The 19,831-nt window shown below is 51.1% G+C and overlaps 1 protein-coding gene across 4 annotated transcripts in view; it reads left to right on the plus strand.

The window, feature by feature from the left end:
• TMCC1 (transmembrane and coiled-coil domain family 1) overlaps nt 1–19,831 on the plus strand; it is a 59,146-nt gene that overhangs the window by 36,059 nt on the left and 3,256 nt on the right. For 3 of the 4 annotated variants that reach the window (XM_075286650.1, XM_075286653.1, XM_075286651.1), the window contains 2 exons: nt 17,630–17,890; nt 18,820–19,508. In XM_075286650.1, the coding sequence (XP_075142751.1) occupies nt 17,630–17,890; nt 18,820–19,508 (950 nt within the window). Of the gene's footprint in view, nt 1–14,716; nt 14,905–17,629; nt 17,891–18,819; nt 19,509–19,831 lie in introns of those variants that run through there. The other variant, XM_075286652.1, reaches the window with a different exon arrangement.

The raw sequence follows: 19,831 nt of genomic DNA on the forward strand, positions 1-19,831 counted from the left end.
GACAGGATCAGGTGGTGCATCACTGGAGAACAAGGCTTACAGGAACCTGGGAAAGCTGGGTGACAACCCTTAACTGTCCTAGCAGCCATTAGCAGTCACCCAGCTTTCCCAAAAGCAGATAAGACATGATGCCTGGTCTGAACACTCAGCTATAGAACAGCACTGCAGCCTTTATTCTGGAGATCAGTGGCGCCTCCTAGTGGTAGACCATCACATTATGAATACCCCTTTAAGTGAATGGTAGGAGAATCCCTTTAAGTATGACCAGAGTCTGTGCCGTGTCCAGGAATGTGCTGTGAATGTTTCCTCGTGTCTTGTCCCCTGTTTGTGTCATGGCGGCCGGGCACCGGCGCCTCCTAAATCTCCCTGTACAGGATGGGATGGCGAGGAGATGTTGACTATAAACCTGCGGCATCCGGGACAGACCTCACAGGGAGACGCCGGAGCCAAAATATTTACCCCTCGTGTGTGTACACCGTCTAATAGCGGCAGAGAAGGAGGACCCGGGCGAGGGGTAAAGGGGTAGCCAGGATAGACTGTGCACAACACTGCCCCCCATTGTAACAACAAGAGAACTGCACCTGTCCTGATAGTTACAATGTATCAGTGTGGAGGCTGGGAGGTTTAGCTCACAGAGCATTGTCTAGACTGGAAACAATTGTTGCAAACCCTCAGCTGTGAGATCAGGGTCTCTCTGTATAGTTTGCATTCACATCAATTCCTTATCCCTGAGGGACGTTGCTATTCAATGGCGGCAAGCAGAGCTCCTGAAAAGTGGAGGAATAGAAACACAGCGGAGGCCCCAGCACTGAAGGAGTTAAGTGGCCGCAGGCCTGACATCACGTTACTGTATGTATTTATATCGCCGTACATTACGCTCCTCGCAGTGCGGTTTCCTGCCGCAGACCTCAGCGTTTCCTCTGCAGGGGGAGCGAGCCATCGAGCTGGGGCCGAGGTGACGGGAAGGTCACAAGATGCCGCAGCTTATTCTTATACCCCCTGCAGGACATAGACACAGGTAGAAGATGCTTCTTAAAGGGCAAGTTCACAAAGGGATCGCCAGGCAATGGCCTCCGTATGAGCCTGAGTGTCTGTCAGCAGAACGCACGCCGCCATCTTTGTCCGCCATTTATGCTGTATGACTGGAGCTTCACTTTACGAAACCTATCATGATACATGTTGTGTAGACAGGCCATTAAAGGGTTTCTCCAAGACTTCCTTATGGATGATGAGTCCTTAGGCCCCGGGACATCCGCAGATCAGCTGGTTGGAGTGACCACAGCATTTGGACGAGTGCGGCATCTTCTTCACTGTATACCAAGCACAGCGACGCACATTATATGGTGACACTGCTTGATATGGCAGCTCAGACCCAATCACTTGAATGGGACTGAGCTGCTGCAGCACAATGTGACTGATGAATGTGATGTCATCAGCACAGGACAGTGCAGCCTCTTCAGACAGGGGGTCCTGGGTCTCTTGCCCCCCCCCCCCCCCCATCACATCACATACTGACAGCCCCTCCTAGGGAGAGCTCATCATTAAAGAGGTCAAGGAAAATCCCTTTAAGTCTCTAATGCTCAATGTGAACAGCGTCTACCAGGAACAGCTTGGTGTCCATATAACAAGTGTCTCCATAGTCTTCACTTACCCATCAGAGGCCAGAAGAGTCTCCCTTTGTCCTCCATTGGGCTATTATATGTCGCTGTATGCATTAGTGCAGTCTGCGGGGCTATTATATGATGCAGTAGTGCAGTCTGCAGGGCTATTATATGTGGCTGTATGCAGTAGTGCAGTCTGCAGGGCTATTATATGTGGCTGTATGCAGTAGTGCAGTCTGCAGGGCTATTATATGATGCAGTAGTGCAGTCTGCAGGGCTATTATATGTGGCTGTATGCAGTAGTGCAGTCTGCAGGGCTATTATATGATGCAGTAGTGCAGTCTGCAGGGCTATTCTATGTCGCTGTATGCAGTAGTGCAGTCTGCAGGGCTATTATATGATGCAGTAGTGCAGTCTGCAGGGCTATTCTATGTCGCTGTATGCAGTAGTGCAGTCTGTGGGGCTATTATATGATGCAGTGGTGCAGTGTGCAGGGCTATTATATGATTCAGTAGTGCAGTCTGCAGGGCTATTCTATGTGGCTGTATGCAGTAGTGCAGTCTGCAGGGCTATTATATGATGCAGTAGTGCAGTCTGCAGGGCTATTATATGTTCCTGTATGCAGTAGTGCAGTCTGCGGGGCTATTATATGATGCAGTAGTGCAGTCTGCAGGGCTATTCTATGTGGCAGTATGCAGTAGTGCAGTCTGCAGGGCTATTATATGTTCCTGTATGCAGTAGTGCAGTCTGCAGGGCTATTATATGATGCAGTAGTGCAGTCTGCAGGGCTATTCTATGTGGCTGTATGCAGTAGTGCAGTCTTCAGGGCTATTATATGTCGCTGCATGCATTAGTGCAGTCTGCAGGGCTATTATATGATGCAGTAGTGCAGTCTGCAGGGCTATTCTATGTCGCTGTATACAGTAGTGCAGTCTGCGGGGCTATTATATGATGCAGTAGTGCAGTCTGCAGGGCTATTCTATGTCGCTGTATGCAGTAGTGCAGTCTGCAGGGCTATTATATGATGCAGTAGTGCAGTCTGCAGGGCTATTATATGATGCAGTAGTGCAGTCTGCAGGGCTATTCTATGTCGCTGTATGCAGTAGTGCAGTCTGCAGGGCTATTATATGATGCAGTAGTGCAGTCTGCAGGGCTATTATATGATGCAGTAGTGCAGTCTGCAGGGCTATTCTATGTTGCTGTATGCAGTAGTGCAGTCTGCAGGGCTATTCTATGTTGCTGTATGCAGTAGTGCAGTCTGCAGGGCTATTATATGATGCAGTAGTGCAGTCTGCAGGGCTATTCTATGTCGCTGTATGCAGTAGTGCAGTCTGCAGGGCTATTATATGATGCAGTAGTGCAGTCTGCAGGGCTATTATATGATGCAGTAGTGCAGTCTGCAGGGCTATTCTATGTTGCTGTATGCAGTAGTGCAGTCTGCAGGGCTATTATATGATGCAGTAGTGCAGTCTGCAGGGCTATTCTATGATGCAGTAGTGCAGTCTGCAGGGCTATTCTATGTCGCTGTATACAGTAGTGCAGTCTGCGGGGCTATTATATGATGCAGTAGTGCAGTCTGCAGGGCTATTCTATGTTGCTGTATGCAGTAGTGCAGTCTGCAGGGCTATTCTATGTCGCTGTATGCAGTAGTGCATTCTGCAGGGCTATTATATGATGCAGTAGTGCAGTCTGCAGGGCTATTCTATGTTGCTGTATGCAGTAGTGCAGTCTGCAGGGCTATTCCATACAGAGGCACCCACAAAAACACAACACAGCAGCCCCTCAGGACACGGTCAGGAGGTTTGTGCAGATGGTAGCAGTGTAGACATGAATACTATATGGCTCTATAGTGACCGTGTACCGTATGGGGCACACACAGCTCTGTGCTGCCATCTGCTGGGGACATGTAGGAATTGCATCAATACGCCGCTAACCTTCCTGCTAATTCATCGCCGTCGCTCCCTGTACAGGGGAATAATGGGGAACAAAATCCGGATCCCCAGAAATACCCGATGTATTACAGGTCGCCTGAGCCTCGTCCTTACCTCCAGACTCCACTGCCTTTAGGATCCCCCATATTTTGTGACAACCTCATAGTGTCCTGTAGATTTCTGACAACATTTTGTAACTAAACTCCAGTTTTGGACGTTTCCCGGTGTCGGCGGGATTTATTACACAGATATCATACACCGGGATACGTTGTTTAGCCGCAGGGTTCGCCATGGCCCCGGGATTATATCACTCAGACATTCACTACCAGACAGAATTCCTAAAGTGGAGAGTAATGGTCGCTCCTTCACCTGCGGCCCCTCCCCCACACAGGTGATAAGAGCTGATATGTTCTCAAGTGCTGCAGATTAACCCATTACTGCTCCAAGTCAGTGACTATGCAGCCTGTCAGCGCCCTGGTATACTGCTCTACATCCCCTATCGGAAAAGGGGTCATATAATAGTCTGTGCTGTCCCGTCTCCGCACCTCACCCCCGAAAAGGTATGAGTTATATGATCTATGGCAGAGAAGTGGCGGCTGTTCCAATAGAGGGGGGTCTAAAAGATTAGCCCCCTCCCCATGCATCATTGTCAGGGTGCATTTGAACATTCTGCATCCTTCCTTGCTTCCAGACTAATGTTGCAAAAGTATTGGACCCCTTATAGAGGGAGCGATTCTTATAACGGCACATTCGGATGCTGCGGCTAATGGGAAAAGAGTTATGGCTTTAGACTGAGTTTACATGGTGCAGTTTTTGCAGCTGTTTTCCAAAATTGTGCAAATGCGCCAGCATCTACAGTTTATAAGGTGCTTGCTCACGGTGCGCCCCCCGATATATTAGGGCGCTGCTGTATAATTCCAGTACTGGTGAACCACAAGTCCCAGCCTCCTGTGTGTGACTGTCCTGAGCGCTCACAATGCTCGTCTTGTTCCAGCTCTGGGACGTGTTTGTGTTGGTGTCTGGGGCGCTCAGGTGTTTGGGCAGCCGGGGCTGTTTGTTCTTAATTCGGCCGCACCTGCTTATTGTTTGCATGGAGGAATCATCAGCGCTGAAGTGTCTGCAAATAGCTCAGGGCTGGAAAGATCCTCAGACACCTGCGACCTGCACCTGTGGCTGCAATGAATTCCCATGCAGGCCCCTGAGAGAGGGTCATCCCGAGTGTGTCCTTGTAAGGCTGCGTTCACACAGTGCTGAGAAGAAAAAACTGCATGCAAATAAAATGCAGTCCCGTAACCTGGTTCACCTATGTGAAAAAAACCCTGCACTGTGTGAATGCACTCTAAGGGCACGTTCACATCTGCATCATGGTGTCTAAGGGGATATTACGGGGTCTGTCAGGTCTCCATTTTTTCTATGACATCACTGAACCATAATGTCAGGCTTGCAGGAGTTTTCCATCCAGGTTTTCTGACTCTGTTCTGGTCGGACACCCGTCACTAATGTGAACCTGTCCTAAGGGTGTATTCAGACCGCGCAGTTTAGTGCTGTAAATACGGCCTTTGTTTCTTTCCTCAAGGCGCTTCACAGCAAAATTGTGGCAATAGGAAATGTACTATGTGGACCGTCTGTCGGGGTCTATTCACACTTTGCGGTCGTGTCACTTTTACTGCGACCATTGCACATTGCCAGGACTGGAGACAAAATCTCTGCAGTATGTAAGTGCAAACAGAACCTAAGGCTGCATTCACACTGTGCATTTACAGTCATCCATGTCCGAGCAGTGGGGGTGCCTGCACCGATCAGAGGACCGCCTGCCCCCGCTTGTCACCCAAAGCTGCTCTGCACCTATTCACCCTATAGTGGTGGTGTCAGGTACTGCAGCCCTGCGCCTATTATAGGAGGAGAGCAGATTCAGGGGCACACAGATCAGCTGATCAGCGCGGGGTCTGGGTGTCTGATACCCGCCCATCGCATAATGATGGCCTAACCTGTAAAATCAAACACTGTTCTGTAAACCACATGCGTTTCTTTCTTATGCAGCTTTAGCTGCACGGTGTGAACGAGCCCATGGTCTGGTATTTTGTAAATATTGCGTTTTTTGCTTTCCCCTTTTTTCTCTGTTTCCATCACAAAGCTGCAGCCATTTTTGTAAAAGTAAGGTCAGCGCCTGGAGCAGGGCGGGTTTGCTCACCGCATGACCTCTGCTTGATATAAAGAACCCCGATAAATGCTCATGTGGCCGGGCGCTATTCCGCGCTACCCCGTCTTGTACATGCAGGCCAAGCTCAACCCATCAGACAGAGGTAAAATTATCCAGCCAATCGGTGTTAGTGTCAGACCATCATGGAGGCGCAGCGCCACCCGAGAGCATAGCACAATACTGACCAAGCCATCATGGAGGCGCAGCGCCACCCGAGAGCTAAGCGCACTGCTCGCCACAGCTATTGGCTTCTGATACGGCTCCTATCTGACTGGAGTATGGATTGTGTGGTTAATGGTTAAAAGGCGAGAAATGTAAAGATTAAAATTATTACGTAAAGAACCTGAGCAAAAAAACACACAAATCACTTTATGACCCAGTGCACACAGTCATTGATAGAATCCGGAATGTGTCCTCTGGTGCAGATGTGAACAGCGCCTTAAGAAGTCCTGCAGAATGGAAGCGTTGCAGCCTGCAGTGAGTAGTCGGGGTACCATATGGCGGCACATACAGGCCGGGCACGGCGGTGTCGTTCCTGTGTGCATGGGTTCAGATGTTGCCAGTATAATGTCATTATCGGGATCGCCCCGTTACAGATCAGGACGGCGCGTGACAATAACAGCAAACGTTCCCGATGACAAAGGAAATAAAACATTGCTCGGCCTGAAATGCGCGGTCGTCGCAGCGGTGATCACACAGCTTAGTATTGTCGGCCGCCGGGGTTTGCAGCAGCACAAACATTATTTTTTGCATACGGCGCCCTTATAAATGGCCCGCACACCGTTCCAGATCTGTAAACATGGCGCCGCTTACTTTGGCAAGAAATCTGTTTAAGCAACTGGGACGGGTTGAGGCATCTCCGCGGTTAATCGGATAGAGAGCCCGCGCCTTGGGCTGCAGCTGCCGTGTCGGTGCAAGGTGTTATCCCAAAATGTCCTGAACCTTGACGCCTCTAAACGTTCCATCGATCACAGGCAATGAACCGGCGCAGTCACATGACATTGTCAGAATAATATAAGTGAAGTATAAGACCGCATTAGAATGTAAACTATATGTCATAGCCGTGGAGCTGCAGTGTAAAGCATGGTGGACAGAACAGCCAGTGCGGAGTCATTGATGATGGCCGTGTAGTAAATATCAGGGCGGTGAATCACGTCTAAGTATTATACACAGCCGGATGGTAATGAATGGCGTGTGATATCATCGGTACAGTCAGCAGGGGGCGGGGCCTGGTACAGTGTGTATGTATATATATATATATATATATATATATATATATATATATATATATATATATATATATATAGTATATATCCCTATGGAGAACTATCCGTACCATCCCAAGGAGAGGCTCGCCCTGAGTGACTTCTTAGAATATTCTGTTTTGACACAACAATTACGCCTGAGTCATCTCGTCGGACCCGTCCTGTCTGTACGCCGCGGTTCCCACAAGCCCCGCCCACGTCCGCGTCACCATTCCTCAGTGAGTGAATCAGTCGTAGTGAAGCACGCCGCTATACGAGAATCCCTAAATTAGGAATCCTATATTTATATGGCTGCAATAATAGTTTACACAGCGATGACAGGACGCTGTTCACACGAGCACACGGCACAATGACGGTGACCGGGGCACATGTGCCAGGGACAGACTGGTTATATCCGTGTATGGGAAAGCTGGGTTATGGCCGCTATGATGGCATGGACTCAGCTTTCCTAGAGTACTGATGGTAACGCACCTACTTAAAGGGCTTGTCCTATGAGCCTCCCCCAGGTTACAGCCCCCGGCACCTACTAAGTGGTGACTATTTTGTCTGTCACTCAGATTTACCAAAAGCCTTAGAATCTAAGCCTGTGTTCACACCATAGTTAGTCCTCTGTTGTAGATCCTGGCAGTGTGACTAGCGTGCCATCAATTTACAAGGAATCCTGGACATAAACATGAGGCACGTTGTACCTCGCACCTCTCACGTATCGTTACATTCCTACCAGCAAGCGTTTGATTTAGTTTGCAAACAATTCACCACCAAATCCCCCATTATATGTAGGAAATTTGTCTGAAATCCACTTCAGTGTGTAGGCGGTGAGCTTGTACTGGTGAAGGTGGTGTGTTTGTATTGGCGTAGGTAGCGAGCTTGTATTGGGGTAGATGGTGAGGTTGTACTGCGGTATGTAGCTAGCTTGTACCAGTGCAGGTGACTAGCTTGTATTGGGGTAGATGGCGAGGTTGTACTGGGGTACTTAGCTAGCTTGTATTAGGGTAGTTGGCGAACTTGTACTGGGGTACATAACGAGATTGTACTGGTGCAGGTGACTAGCTTGTATTGGGGTAGTTGGCGAGCTTGTACTGGGGTAGGTAGCGAGCTTGTATTGGGGTAAGTAGTGAGCTTGTATTGGCGTACGTAGCGAGCTTGTGCTGGTGACAAGTATTGGGGTAGGTAGTGAGCGTGTATTGGGGTAGTTAGCAGGCTTGTACTGGTGCAGATGATGAGCTTGTACTGGTGCAGGTGACGAGCTTGTATTGGGGTAGGTAGCAAGCTTGCATTGGAGTAGATGGCAAGCTTGTATCGCTTGGGTGGCGAGCTTGTCCTGAAGTAGATGCCCAACAGTTACTGGTGCCTGTGACAAGTTAGTATTGGAGTAGATGGCAAGCTTGTACCGGTGCAGGTGGCGAGCTTGTATTGGGGTAGGTAGCGAGCTTGTATTTGGGTAGTTAGCGAGCTTGTACTAGTGCAGGTGACGAGCTTGCATTGGAGTAGATGGCGAGCTTGTATTCACTTGGGTGGCGAGCTTGTCCTGAAGTAGATGCCCAACAGTTACTGGTGCCTGTGACAAGTTGGTATTGGAGTAGATGACGAGCTTGTACTGGTGCAGGTGGCGAGCTTGTACTGGTGCAGGTGGCGAGCCGGCTCTGGAGTACACGGTCCTGGTGTAGATGATGAGCCGGTTTTGCAGCCTCCAGAGAATCGGCGTGCGATCAGAATCGTAGGCGATGTGTTGATTACTTTCCGTCACTCTCCTCTGTGTGCGTCCCGGGGGGGTTCACGTAAACGTTACGACTTTTATTTAACCCTTCACGTCTCAGGTTTATCTCATCTGGTGTGTATTTGGGGTTGTATCTGACATGGCTGTATATGGTAATAACCTGCTGATATCACAGACTAATGACCCCTCCGCGCTGATAATGCCGCCTTACCGTGACCTTTGGTACACACAGCTGTGCCGCTCTGACTCCCTCCAGCACATGTTTCCAGCACACGTCAGCCATTTTTATTTCCCCACCTATAGGTTTCCGCAGGTCATGGGCAGCTCTGCAGCTTCGTACCCCCTCCCTCTATTGTGTGCAGGATTTATTTTCTCCCCCAGGTGTTTTTAGATAAGGGTCACCTTGTTCACCATTGTGTGCACTTCCTTCTACTTACACTGAAGTCATCCTCGCTCGCTGGCGGCCATGTCTGCTGTTTCACTGATACTCCCAGGCTGAGATTGAATTGTCCTGGTGAAACTGATCTGCGTTATGCTTCCTGCTCTGGAGGCGGCTCTAGACAAAAACCTTAAAAATAATCCCCTTCATGTACATGAGGTCATGGCTGACATTTAACACCCCCATTACTAAGCAATGAAGGGTTAACAAAAGCAAAAAGGACCCCAATAAACTGGTGCTGAACTAAGGGAGCGTTCACACTATGCAGAATTGTGAGCAGTTGTTAATGTTACAGGTTATCGGTGCGAGCCGCGTCATCTCATGGCAAAACGCAATGAAAAATCGCATGTCCGGGCGCGGTCTCTGCAGTATCCCCCCCCCCTGTGGTTTTTAGCTGCATTACCACATTGCGTAACCAGAAACTAGGAGTTTTTTTTGTTTTTTTTTTAAATAATTCGAACTTTCCCTTTAAGCCCTATAACAGTGACAACTCCAGCGCCGCATGAATTGCGCTTAGCCTGGTTGTCACTTCCCTTCCCCCACACTGCGCCCCTTACTTTCGATACAACGCGGTCTTACATTTCAGGACAATGCGGGATGTTTTGTGGGAATTTTTTTTTTTTTGTCGGGATTTTTTCTCGTTGTAATGACCCCTCCCCCACCTTATTTCTCAGTCCCCAATCCTCAGAGATATTACTTTTCTTAAAGATTAACTTGTCAAGAAGTGTGAATTCGTAAATGAAGCCCGCAGGCTTTCCATCGGCATCCATCTCCGCTCGCCGTGCCTGCCTTCACAGACGTGTCACCCGTGAGATTACAGGCATGTGCCCAGCCGTGAACACGCATCTTATTAACCTGACATTTTCCACTTCTGCTTCCTCCTTGAGACGTATTTACTCCACTTTATTTCTTATCTTAAAGGGGTTTTCCAGGATGGCTGCTGAAAACCCCACAAACCCAGCTCCAGAAATGGCGTTCCTGCATTTTGGAGGGGTTTTCCAGAACTTAAAAATAGCACCACCCCTGTCTCCAGGCTGGCTGTGGTATTGCGTCTCTGCCCCGTTCATTACAATAGAGCTGAGGTGAGGTCTTGTTGTTGGGAGAGGCAGCCATGTTTTTCTAACTCTAAAGTGCGTTGTCACAGAAACTACAGGACGCCATATTAGCCTGAGCCACGTTACGGCCTAATGACTTCATTGAGGTCTAGTCAACAAAATGGCTGCTTCATGGATGATCAGTGACTGAACCAGCTACTAGTGATGCTATATAATTCTACAACATGGCCGCTCAGACTGACCATACAGGCCTCAGGGATATGGCAACCAGTCAGACTCCATGTTTATAGTGAAGGCCGCTGACTGATTGTCATGGGTAACAAGGTCTGTTCTTCTCTGAGGTAGATTAGTGGTGTGCAGTCTAGGCCTCAGCGCCGGTCATACATGTTATATATGTACGTGTAGAGCGGGTCCTGGTCACATAATGGCCGCCTGTATCACTGTCTCCATGTTGTCGCCGGTTCCACAAAGTTGCAGTCCTAAAAATGAGACGATGCGCGGGATCGGACACTGTATTTCGTCATATTGCGGACCATAAACCGACGCCAAGGGTTCATTTATGCCGCAAACTCGTAAAACAAATCTCATCCACTTTTCTTCTACCGTAAAACGCGCCATATTATCCGCCATGTCCGCTGTGTTTACGTCGCATGTGAACATGCCCTAATGTAACCGTCCGTATACGTATCACATCGAGGGGTAAGATGGCAAATTTTCCATTCAGAACCCAGGTAAAGTTACGCGGGTGGTGGATGGCGGCCATATTGATTGTCCCCTATAGAAGTTACATCACAAATCCTTTCATGTGTCTCCTGGTCAGGCTGAGCGGCTGCACCTGCCATGTTGTCTGCAGTGATTTATGGTCGCTGACTACTCCGTTGTGTGCATTAGATTAGACAGGAATGGGATCTCGCTCAGGTGTTGACTCTGTGAAGTAAACATACGCTGTCTGTGTGTCGCACCATCTGTGAGCGCCGGCCGCCCGCACAGCTGTATACTGTATACTGATTCCCATCCTCCTGTCCATGGCGGGATTATATTCTCGGCTTCTGATATTTGCCCTCAGTCCCATTGTGTGAAATGACGTTCTTTGTTATGTATGTCTGTATCTGAACCCTATAAATTGTACAGCGCTGCGGAATATGTTGGCGCTATATAAATAAAATGTATTATTATTATTATTATTATTTGTCGCCTTTTTGTATACCGAGTGGGAAACTACATGTCTAGACTTGGAAAATGTGAAGTCGGATCAGACAGCGCTGTGTATATTATGGGGTCACGGGTGCTGTGTATATTGTGGGGTGCGCAGTGTATATTGTGGGATCAAACGGGCGCTGTGTATATATATTTGGGGCGCTGTGTATATTGTGAGGTCACGGGCACTGTGTATATTGTGGGGTCACGGGCACTGTATATATTTGGGGCGCTGTGTATATTGTGGGGTCATGAGCGCTGTGTATATATATTTGGGGCGCTGTGTGTATTGTGGGGTCACGGGCGCTGTGTATATATTTGGGGTGCTTTGTGTATTGTGGGGTCACGGGCGCTGTGTATATATTTGGGGTGCAGTGTATATTGTGGGGTCACAGGCGCTGTGTATATTGTGGGGGTCACGGGCGCTGTGTATATATTTGGGGTGCTGTGTATATTGTGGGGTCACAGGCGCTGTGTATATATATTTGGGGAGCTGTGTATATTGTGGGGTCACGAGCGCTGTGTATATATTTGGGGCGCTCTGTATATTGTGGGGTCAGGGGCGCTGTGTATATATATTTGGGGCGCTGTCTGAGCTCGTGTCTGTGCAAGGGGGGGGGGGGGGTGTATATTACAGGTAAGGAGCAGGTGTGTATGTGCGCTCACTTTCGGCTGACTCCAGGATGTTTACACAGGGGATCCTGCCCGGGCGCTCATCCATGATGTATAGGGAGGGGGGAGGGGGGGCAGTAGAGTCACTTCCTCCTCTATCAGCTGAGATCCACAAGTCACTCCCCAAGCTGTTGTGTTCATGCCATAAACATGAGCTGTGCGGCCTGTCACCATAATGTCATGAGACAAGAAGTTTCTTTTAACTCTTTCTCTTCAGGGCGGACGCTATTAACCGTTTAGCGCCCATCCAGCTCTTCTAATCCACAGACAGCAGAGTTAGATTTGTGACATCTCAGATAGTCAGACCTGTTTTTGTTTCTGTACAAGAAGCTGCAGCAGAACTACAAGTGTCAGCAGAACTATAGACAAAATATATGTAAGAATTAAGATTTGTAGAAGAATCGGCAGTTCCTTTTATAACCCTTGAGCAGTATTCACACGCGGCACTGATAATCTGTGCATTCACCTGAATGGGGTCAGTTTTGCAGCAAAGGGTATGAACAGTCCCAGGAAATCTGCAACAAATCTGCTGTGTGTGAATATAAGGCTAGGCTGAGCACTGTCGGGGGTGGGGTCCCTCTAAGGGATGGTGGCTGGTCGTCTACAGCTGCTGCAGAACTTGATGTGTGCAGGGGGGGGGGGGGCGTACTGTGTATGGGGTACGACTTCCCGACAGCTGGGGGTTGTAGTCCCATCTTCTCGTCCTCCGTTCACACTTTACCCCGTGAGGCTGGAAAGGAGCCCGAGACTGATTTTATTTTTTTTGCCGTCCATAATTAGTGATGACCGCAATAGGGGAAAGAAGCGTTATACAAGAGGGCGAGCGGATTGGCAGACGCACAAGAATGTGGAGGGGGGGGGGGGGGCTGTGTCCTCGTTGCCCCCCCCCAGATAAAAATAAGCCCTTTATTTGGGAAAATGGGGTCAGAACACTCAGAACTCTGGACCGTGTGTCATCTCTATAATATCCCATCTTCATAGCGGGGCTGTCCAGGGCATGCTGGGAGTTGTAGTCCGTCACAGGATCTCCCTGGATTATGTGTCGGCTGACCCTGGAATACTAGACCATTGTTCACACACATTATATAAGAAGACTTTTGTTTCCATACCTTGTATAACTGGATTATACCCCAGAATTAATCCGCTATCACACGGGAACGTACACGCAACGGATTAATGGAGGGGCTGGGGGACACTAGGGGGCGCTGCCTGGTGTGACACAGATGTGTAATGAAATCTGACAACTTTGTGCCTTTGTGCGAGCTCTCTGCTTGTTGTCAGTGAATGGGAACAGTCCTGCCTAATGCTGAGCGGAGGGGCCGACACGTTTGTCTCCAGTCTGGTTTGGACGTTTCCCCTGCACTGATACATTGTAACGCAGTGTCAGGGCAGGGAGAGGCTTGTGCTGATGTTACAGCCCGTTGTGTAGCCTGGATCCAGCTGTGAGAAGTATCGGGGAGTATTCACATGGGGCAGTGTTTTATTTGCTTGTTTTTCTGTTCTCTTTTATCCCCGGCCTCCCCATGAGTTACCTTGGACCATCCCTTTAAGGCTGCCGCTTTCAAGCGGTTTTTGGTTCTGTTTTTTAATTTTACAGGTAAAACCAATTTATTTTACAATTTTCCCCTGTACAATCCGCACCAATAACCAAATCCCGACTGCTCGGTGTGAATGAGCCCTAAGGGTACGGCCAGCGCCCCGCTTACTCCTGGCACCGCGTTGTGATTTTGGAGGTAACATTAAAGTATTACTGCGGCATTGGGCGCGGCCGGTGGGCTCAGGTTGTGGCTAGTTGCCGCCCTATCTGGCCGGTATGTTCACATGGTGCAGTCAGGTCGCGGTTTGTTGCTACTTCTGACACGTTCTCGCCGCTTCTTACACGTGGTGGCGATTTGTGACCGGTCCAGCAATAACCTGCGGTTCTGTCGCGCTGTGTGACTATACCGCTTGGGGTGCGTTCACACTATATGTTTTACCGCTTTCTGTGGGGTTTTGTCAGGTCATTTTTGGCTATACGGTTTCTACGGGTGACAGAACGTGTTCTGCTTCACAACGCCGCGACTTCCGGTTTATCCGATCACATCACGTACGGTAGGTTTTTTCCCCGCTGCTTGTGAATAAGCCCCTTGGACTGTTCAGGTTTTTCGCATTTGATGGAAACTAAAGGGAGATGATGGTAAAATCTGAAACCAGCGCCGTGTCCGGACATGTCTGTGACCTGTGTAATGGTAATTAAAGGGGCAAGTGCCCTTAAGGGGACGGTCACTGATAACTGGGCATCTACTGCGGAGCTACAAATGGGTGTGAATAGATCTATATCCAGTGCGGTACCTCAGAGCTGTATACATGAGGCTGAAGTCAGCGTTGTGTCCTGACATGTCTGTGACCTGTGTAATGGTAATTAAAGGGGCAAGTGCCCTTAAGGGGACGGTCACTGATCCACCTACCAGGCCATCTATAGAGGAGATATAGAGCAGGGTCCGTGTGCAGACATAACGTCTACACCAGCGCTATAAGACCAAAACTCGCCATCGCTGCGCCGGTCCTGGGATGTGGTGACGTCTCTGCCCGGGTTTATGATTTACTCTCTGACTCACTAAGTGATAGTGAAACCGTCTGTGATCTCTGTGGGCAGTAAAGGGTTAGTTCACCTCTTCCCCGGGGGTGGTCCCGCCTCATGGGGAGGGGCCTGGAGCTCATCCCCTGATTGACACATTCAGGTGCTGCCATACCTCTGTGGCTCACAAGCAGCTCAGCTCCGGTATGAAGGAGGCGGCCGAGCCGAGAGATGCACTGGGACAAAATACTGAGACTGCACAAACAGGAGGTGAGGAGCGGGCACTGCCGGGGTGAGGAGGGGGCACTGCCAGGAGGGGGGTGAGGGGGCACTGCCGGGGTGAGGAGGGGGCACTGCCAGGAGGGGGTGAGGAGCGGGCACTGCCGGGGTGAGGAGGGGGCACTGCCAGGAGGGGGTGAGGAGCGGGCACTGCCGGGGTGAGGAGGGGGCACTGCCAGGAGGGGGTGAGGAGGGGGCACTGCCAGGAGGGGGTGAGGAGGGGGCACTGCCAGGCAGATGTGAGGAGGGAGCAATGCCCGGCTGGGGTAAGGAGGGGGCACTGCCAGGAGGGGGGTGAGGGGGCACTGCCGGGGTGAGGAGGGGGCACTGCCAGGCCGGGGTGAGGAGGGGGCACTGCCAGGCAGATGTGAGAAGGGGGCACTGCCAGGCAGATGTGAGGAGGGAGCAATGCCCGGCTGGGGTGAGGAGGGGCACTGGTTGTGATCAGTGCAGGATGGTTGTGCCCAGGGCACCACAATCCAACATCTAGCAGTAATTGCCCGGGCAACTGTTGTGCCCCGGGGGCTGTGATCATTCTGCCTGGTTTATGCCCCAGAGATGGTAATTAGTAATTGTTGTGGTATAATTGTGAGTGTGCCCAGTGTGTGGCATTTATTACTCTAGGACTACAGTCAGTGGCACCGCTGTGCCCGGGTGACTCTGATCACTGTGTGCCCCTTGTACTTGTGTGACTGATCAGTGTGCCCTGGTAATGAGGATCCGAGTACTTTGCTCGAGTGACGCTGATCAGTATATTGTCCATTGGACATGTGTGACTGATCAGTGTGCCCGGGTGATACTTATCATTGTGCTGTGATTGTGCCCGGGTGACGCTGATCACTGTGCTGTGATTGTGCCCGGGTGACGCTGATCAGTGTGCTGTGATTGTGCCCGGGTGACGCTGATCAGTGTGCAGTGATTGTGCCCGGGTGACGCTGATCATTGTGCAGTGATTGTGCCCGGGTGACGCTGATCAGTGTGTTGCCAGTGTGCCCGGGTGACGCTGATCAGTGTGCTGTGATTGTGCCCGGGTGACGCTGATCATTGTGCAGTGATTGTGCCCGGGTGACGCTGATCAGTGTGCTGTGATTGTGCCCAGGTGACGCTGATCAGTGTGTTGCCAGTGTTCCCGGGTGACGCTGATCAGTGTGCTGTGATTGTGCCCGGGTGACGCTGATCAGTGTGCAGTGATTGTGCCCGGGTGACGCTGATCAGTGTGCTGTGATTGTGCCCGGGTGACGCTGATCAGTGTGCAGTGATTGTGCCCGGGTGACGCTGATCAGTGTGCTGTGATTGTGCCCGGGTGACGCTGATCATTGTGCAGTGATTGTGCCCGGGTGACGCTGATCAGTGTGCAGTGATTGTGCCCGGGTGACGCTGATCATTGTGCAGTGATTGTGCCCGGGTGACGCTGATCAGTGTGCAGTGATTGTGCCCGGGTGACGCTGATCAGTGTGCAGTGATTGTGCCCGGGTGACGCTGATCATTGTGCAGTGATTGTGCCCGGGTGACGCTGATCAGTGTGCTGTGATTGTGTCCGGGTGACGCTGATCAGTGTGTTGCCAGTGTTCCCGGGTGACGCTGATCAGTGTGTTGCCAGTGTGCCCGGGTGACGCTGATCAGTGTGCTGTGATTGTGCCCGGGTGATGCTGATCATTGTGCAGTGTTTGTGCCCGGGTGACGCTGATCAGTGTGCTGTGATTGTGCCCAGGTGACGCTGATCAGTGTGTTGCCAGTGTGCCCGGGTGACGCTGATCATTGTGCAGTGATTGTGCCCGGGTGACGCTGATCAGTGTGCTGCGATTGTGCCCAGGTGACGCTGATCAGTGTGTTGCCAGTGTTCCCGGGTGACGCTGATCAGTGTGCAGTGATTGTGCCCGGGTGACGCTGATCAGTGTGTTGCCAGTGTGCCCGGGTGACGCTGATCATTGTGCTGTGATTATGCCCGGGTGACGCTGATCAGTGTGTTGCCAGTGTTCCCGGGTGACGCTGATCAGTGTGTTGCCAGTGTGCCGCTGATCATTGCCACTTCCATCTCTTCCAGTCTGATGTCACCCCAGTGGTTGTAATGAAATATTTCCCCAGATATGATCCATAAAGGGTCATGTGACCCCCGTTGCCCCCTCCTGTGGGGGCTTCTATAACGGCCCCTCTGACCTCTAAGAATGGCCCATTGTTGAGCCCGGGCACCTCTAATCCGGCCCGCAGCCTCCTGACCACTGACTACCCTGAGACTTACAGGATTACACGGGGCGGAGAGCGGAGACCGCACTAATACAATTACCCAGGAAGACGCAGGGTTAACCCCACTGTGCCCAGACGCTGCCGCCTGCGGGATCTCCCTGGCGTTCCTGGTTATGGGGGAGGGGGCCGTCCCTTTAAGGAGATAATTCCTCTCTGCTAATTACAGTCTTCATTTACTGGAAGCGGCGTATCCGGAGCGTCTGTCCGAACAACGTGACGAACTACAGATCCCAGCAAACAGTAGATGACAGAGGTTGCTGTAACTCCTAATTCCATTACTTCCATTTTCTGCTTCTTGGAAAGCTGGGTGACGGCCCTCAGTACTGCTGTTATGTAGGCAGGAGAGGAAATGACTGCACAATTAGGCAGCTTTGTTCTTCAGGGGTCTGGGAAAGCTGGGTGATCGCCTGTGTAGCCGCCATATTGGCTGGATATCCATTTTGACCCTTTGCGATGCTTTATGTCGTTACAGCTCGATCGGTTAGAAGGCGGCGGCCTCTCGCAGGCGTCCAGTATGGTGTCCTCGGGGGCGGAGGGCATGTTGGGCGCAGACACGGTGGACGGGACCCCTGACCCTCAGCGGACCAAGGCGGCCATCTTACAGCTGCAGCAGAAGATCCTCAAGCTGACAGAACAGATCAAAATCGAGCAGACGGCCCGAGACGACAACGTGGCCGAGTACCTGAAACTGGCGAACAACGCGGACCGGCAGCAGGGCGTGCGCATCAAGCAGGTGAGACCCCTGAAAGTCCCAAAATCCCACCAGTCTATGTATATGGACCCAGCGGGTAGCGGTATGTGCACACACAAAAGATTTTGTGGCAGAAATTTCTGATGAGAATTTTCAGTTGCAAAAAATTATGCTACAAAACCTGCAACGTGTGAACACTCCCCTGTAGACTTCACACGGCTGCTTGTGGGCCCAGGTCCATTGCTGTGTGTCACGTAGAAGATCAGGGTTTCCTTAATTTTTAGGTTTGTGTGGGGGTTTTTTTAAGGGTTTTTTTCAGGCTTTTTAATTGATGACCAATCCTTCGCTTATCAAAGATTGTCAGGGGCCCGCACCGACACCCGGGGCCCGCACCGATCAGCTGCAGACTCTTCACAGAAAACAAAACACAGCGCCATACATCATATAGTGGTTGTGCCCGGTATTACAGCTCAGCCCCAGTCACTTGAGCTGTGAACAAGCCATGTGACTGATGACTGTGATGTGATTGGCCGCTGCTCCTGGGTGTCGGGCCGCCGCTGATCTTCAGGTCATCAATGAATAAGCCTGGAAAACCCCTTTAAGGTGCCTGTGACTTCCAGGGGAATCCCATTACTTTGTGCTCATTGTCTGGGGACTTTATAGGTGAGTTTTTAGTTTGTGGTTTTTCCCTGGTATTGTGTAACCACCTAAATTCCTGCAGAATAATCAGTGTGAACGCAGCCTTATAGTGGGGTCTCCCTCTTAGACTCCAGGGGCTGGATACAACTGCTGCCCCCTCTTGTTACCCCCTCTGCATATACATAGCCGGGGTCCAGGAGCACAGGACATGGCCGCTGGTGGAGCCGGTTCCGCAGGTGACCCCTGTCCAGCTCATCCTCACCTCTGTCCTGATGGTTTGTTACAATGTGTCAGTCTTTCTTCTTTCTCACTTTCTTTCTTCTGCTCCTCAGGTGTTTGAGAAGAAGAACCAGAAGTCTTCTCAGAACATCCTCCAGCTGCAGAAGAAGTTGGAGCACTATCACCGCAAGCTGCGCGAGGTGGAGCAGAACGGAATCGCCCGACAACCCAAGGATGTCTTAAGAGACATGCATCAAGGCCTGAAGGACGTGGGGGCCCGAGTGAGCGGCTTCAGCGAGGGGGTGGTGGACAGTGTTAGGGGTGGACTCTCCAGCTTCTCCCAGGCCACGCACTCGGCCGCAGGGGCCGTGGTGTCCAAGCCCCGGGAGATCGCCTCCTTGTTACGGAACCGCTTTGGCAGCAGCGACAACATTTCATCCCTGGACGATCCCACCGGCCTGACCCAAGGAGAGGAGGGGGCGCCGCACGGGAAGAGCCTGGCACCCATCAACATGTTTCAGGCTAGTCCCAAGTACGGGAGCGAGGAGGACTGCTCCAGCGCCACCTCTGGATCACTGGGGGCCAACAGTACTAGTGGGGGGCCCGGCGGGGGCGGAGGGGGGAGCTCACGAACAAACACCTTGGATATGCAAGGACTGATGGGATTCGAGATGGTGATTCAGGAGATCCAGGAGATGCGGGAAACCCAAAACCAACTGGAGGAGTCTCTGGAAGGTCTCAGGACTCAGTATCAAAGCGACTACTCCTTCATCCTCCAGTCCCTGCAAGAGGAGCGGTACAGGTGAGCAGCAGCACAGAGTATGTCAGGAGAGGAGTGTGCTGATCTTATAGCGGAGGTCACAGGGTGAGGGTGAGGAGCAGGGTCCCCAGCAGCACAGAGTATGTCAGGAGAGGAGTGTGCTGGCCTAATCGAGGAGGTCACAGGGTGAGGGTGAGGAGCAGGGTCCCCAGCAGTGCAGAGTATGTCAGGAGAGGAGTGTGCTGGTCTAATAGAGGAGGTCACAGGGTGAGAGTGAGGCGCAGGGTCCCCAGCAGCACAGAGTATGTCAGGAGAGGAGTGTGCTGGCCTAATCGAGGAGGTCACAGGGTGAGAGTGAGGAGCAG

Source organism: Leptodactylus fuscus, chromosome 9 (assembly GCF_031893055.1).
Source record: "Leptodactylus fuscus isolate aLepFus1 chromosome 9, aLepFus1.hap2, whole genome shotgun sequence".
Taxonomy (NCBI): Eukaryota; Metazoa; Chordata; class Amphibia; order Anura; family Leptodactylidae; genus Leptodactylus; species Leptodactylus fuscus.